This window comes from Arachis duranensis, chromosome 6 (genome assembly GCF_000817695.3).
Source record: "Arachis duranensis cultivar V14167 chromosome 6, aradu.V14167.gnm2.J7QH, whole genome shotgun sequence".
In the NCBI taxonomy this organism is placed as follows: Eukaryota; Viridiplantae; Streptophyta; class Magnoliopsida; order Fabales; family Fabaceae; genus Arachis; species Arachis duranensis.
In genome coordinates, this window is record NC_029777.3 from 3379969 (window position 1) to 3382839 (window position 2871).

The window sequence follows — 2871 nt, forward strand, 5'->3', positions numbered from 1 at the left end:
TTTTTTTAATTTTGCATCAGAAACCAAGGGTAAATACATTGGGCTTGATAATGTATATTAGAATATATATAATGATGTCTCTTATCCAAGATTACCTAACCCATATATATTCCCAGAAAGGAGACAGACCATCATGATAAGCCTACGCTTTTCCATCCAAATTAAGGGGGTTAGGCAAATATAGCTTTGCCCTTATTGTCAAGAATTATTATTCTCCAAACAAATCAATTCCCCTTTGAGATTCCCATTTTTAATTAGCTGGCAGATATGATAAAGAAGATAATCTAGACTTTGTCTCATCACACTCTCACTGTCTCACACTGATTTCACAATAATATCATCTTTAAACTAATATACAATACCTAACCCCATTCGGCCAATTATATTAAGCTCGTGAGTTTTTTTGCTAATTTCAAATCTTCAATAGTAAATTGATATGTAACTTACAGATTATTTATTACTGACTATTATGATGTTTTATTAAGTTGTATTTATACTATATATCTCCTTTGGTACAAATTAAAAATACTACATATATATCAAAATTAGCCATTATATATTTATATATAATTAATTTATTTTTAATATATATTTTATATTAGTAACTAATTAGTGAAAATATAACATGTATGTCTCATTTAATTTTATCTAGTTAAGTATTTCTCCAGTTAGTATATATGGTAGTTCTGTTAGGGTTTCAACAACAACAACAATAATAATAATATATCACTAAATCTTGAGGTTAAAGAAATGTTTATGATATTAAACTTGCCACCCTACATGGATGTATGTGCATGGAAGAAGAGAATAGATTAGAGGAGGAAAACCGGCAGTTTTAGCTAACACACAAAAATAGAATAAACTAAAATGAAGGATGGTGAAGTAACGGAAAGTAAAAAACTTGGGTATATATCCAAAACAAGTTAAATGCATCAATTGTAATAAGTTTGAATGATTGTATATATGACTCAAAAAGAAAGAGTTCACAGTTCACAGTGCAAGTTGAAAATGCACATGGCATAGTAAAATTTCATTGTAATCAAACAAAAACAGCAACAATAATAATAATAACACGCATTGTTGATGATTTGATATGACAAGAAGCTACATATAGATGGTCCAAAATGAATTGAAATAGATGAGTACTACTATCAAACTATTGATGAATATATATCTATAATTAGACAGACATGTATATAATAAGTATATATATATAGCAGCAGCAGATTGATTCATGATTATAATTATAAATAGTAAATAATATTGTCCAAGACAAGAAAATAATATAACCATAAATAGTAGTAACAAAGTGTATCTGATCAAGTCCATAAAATAAACGAAAAGAAAGAGAGACATAAGGAAAAGAACATATATATACCAGTTGCAGTTACGTTGTTCATGATGAAAGAAATGATTGAAGCAGGTTCCAAATTAAGCATGAGTAGCAGAAGCATCAGATGAAGAAGAAGAGGTTTTAGGCTTTGGCCTCTTGCGCTTCTTCTCGTAGCTCACTCCTCTTGCTTTTGACTGAAAATCACGAACATCTCTCAGGTAAATCCTAACGGCACGAGCGCCGAACGGATTCGTCTCTGCTCTGCCGCCGTTCTCCTCGTAGGCGGCGCGGAGGCGGCCGATCAGGGCGTCGAGGCTTCCCCAGGCCTGGCGGAGCGGGCAGGGGCAGGGCGCCGGAGGGTTAGGGAGCCCGAAGAAGGGGCAGGTAGGGTTGTGTACCTTGGTCTTCCCGAACTGATCCAGGTAATGGAGGAACTCCAGAACGTGTGCGCCGCTGCAGAGTGGCAGAGACAGCGGCGGACGGTGGTTTCTCAGGTACTGGCAGAAGGTGTTCCAGTCTCGGCGCTTTTGGTTCTCGTAACGGCTCGGCGATGAAGATGACGACGGCGGAGGATTGGTGTTTGTTGCTGCTGTTGGATTCACCAGGCTCTGGATTTCGAAGCTCCGGTTTGTTGAATCGGTTACCAAATCCATTGCTTTCAAGATCTGAGGGTTAGGGTTTTGGTTTCTAGGGTAACTGGAAAAGGAAGCAATTAATTAATTAATACGAACCTAAATTGAAACACACACTCTAGTGTCTACTACTGTATGTATCTCCTCATATATATATATGATCAGTGCAAATGGAAGAAGAAGAAGAAGAAGAAGGAGGAGAAGATGGTGATGTTATGAATGAAAGAAAGATTGAGATGAGTGTGTTGGGGAGTGAGTACTAAACTGAGAGTTGAATAATAATGGAAGTTATTGTGTGTCCAGTGTTAGTAGTACGTACTGTTTTGAATTTCATCATCCTAGCGAGTAGCCAGTGGTCACAAAGAAGAAGCTTTGTTTTTTGAGGGAAGCCAAGAAGGACCAATGGCTAATTAAATGATATAGAGAGAGACTATGAGTCAGTCAGAGAGGACAAAGTTTGGCGGTAAACAGGGATACATGATGCTGACCTTTGATTATCACTCTCACTCTCACTCTCACTCTCACATCCATCTATCTATCCATTCTCCTTTCTCTTATTATAATTAACCTTTTTATTTTCTCTCTTACTTTTAATTCATTACATATACATCTAATTAAATGATCAATTAAGATATGGTGTGTTATAAGGAGAATAAGATTTTGAATAATTTAAACCTAATTTTCATAAATATCATATGTAGACAAAATAAATAAAGAGAATAAGATTGTAGGAACGCTTTTTCAAATCAAGTCTTACACGGACTAGCTGCCCGTTTGTAAGTTTGATTCCTTTTCTTACTAGATACTACTCTGCTCACCAATTTCTCTGTTTTTTTTTTTTGGGACCAAAATTTTCGCCTAATTAATCTATGTAGGGTTGTCAAGACAAATCTTGTTTTGCGCCAC

The 2871-nt window shown here is 35.5% G+C and overlaps 1 protein-coding gene across 1 annotated transcript; it reads right to left on the bottom strand.

Annotated features, from left to right (window-relative positions):
* Nucleotides 1-1113: 1113 nt before the first annotated feature.
* On the bottom strand, nt 1114-2457 carry LOC107492008 (protein LIGHT-DEPENDENT SHORT HYPOCOTYLS 1-like). Its single transcript, XM_016112959.3, has 2 exons — nt 2285-2457; nt 1114-2029 (listed from the first exon to the last, which is right to left on the bottom strand). Exon 2 carries the CDS (start codon nt 1984-1986, stop codon nt 1432-1434), a length of 555 nt encoding a protein of 184 aa, XP_015968445.1. The 5' UTR covers nt 1987-2029; nt 2285-2457; the 3' UTR covers nt 1114-1431.
* Between the last annotated feature and the right edge of the window lie 414 nt (nt 2458-2871).

Coding starts and splice junctions, on each gene's coding strand:
- LOC107492008 (XM_016112959.3), bottom strand. CDS start 1,986: ATGGATTTGGTAACCGATTCAACAAACCGGAGCTTCGAAATCCAGAGC.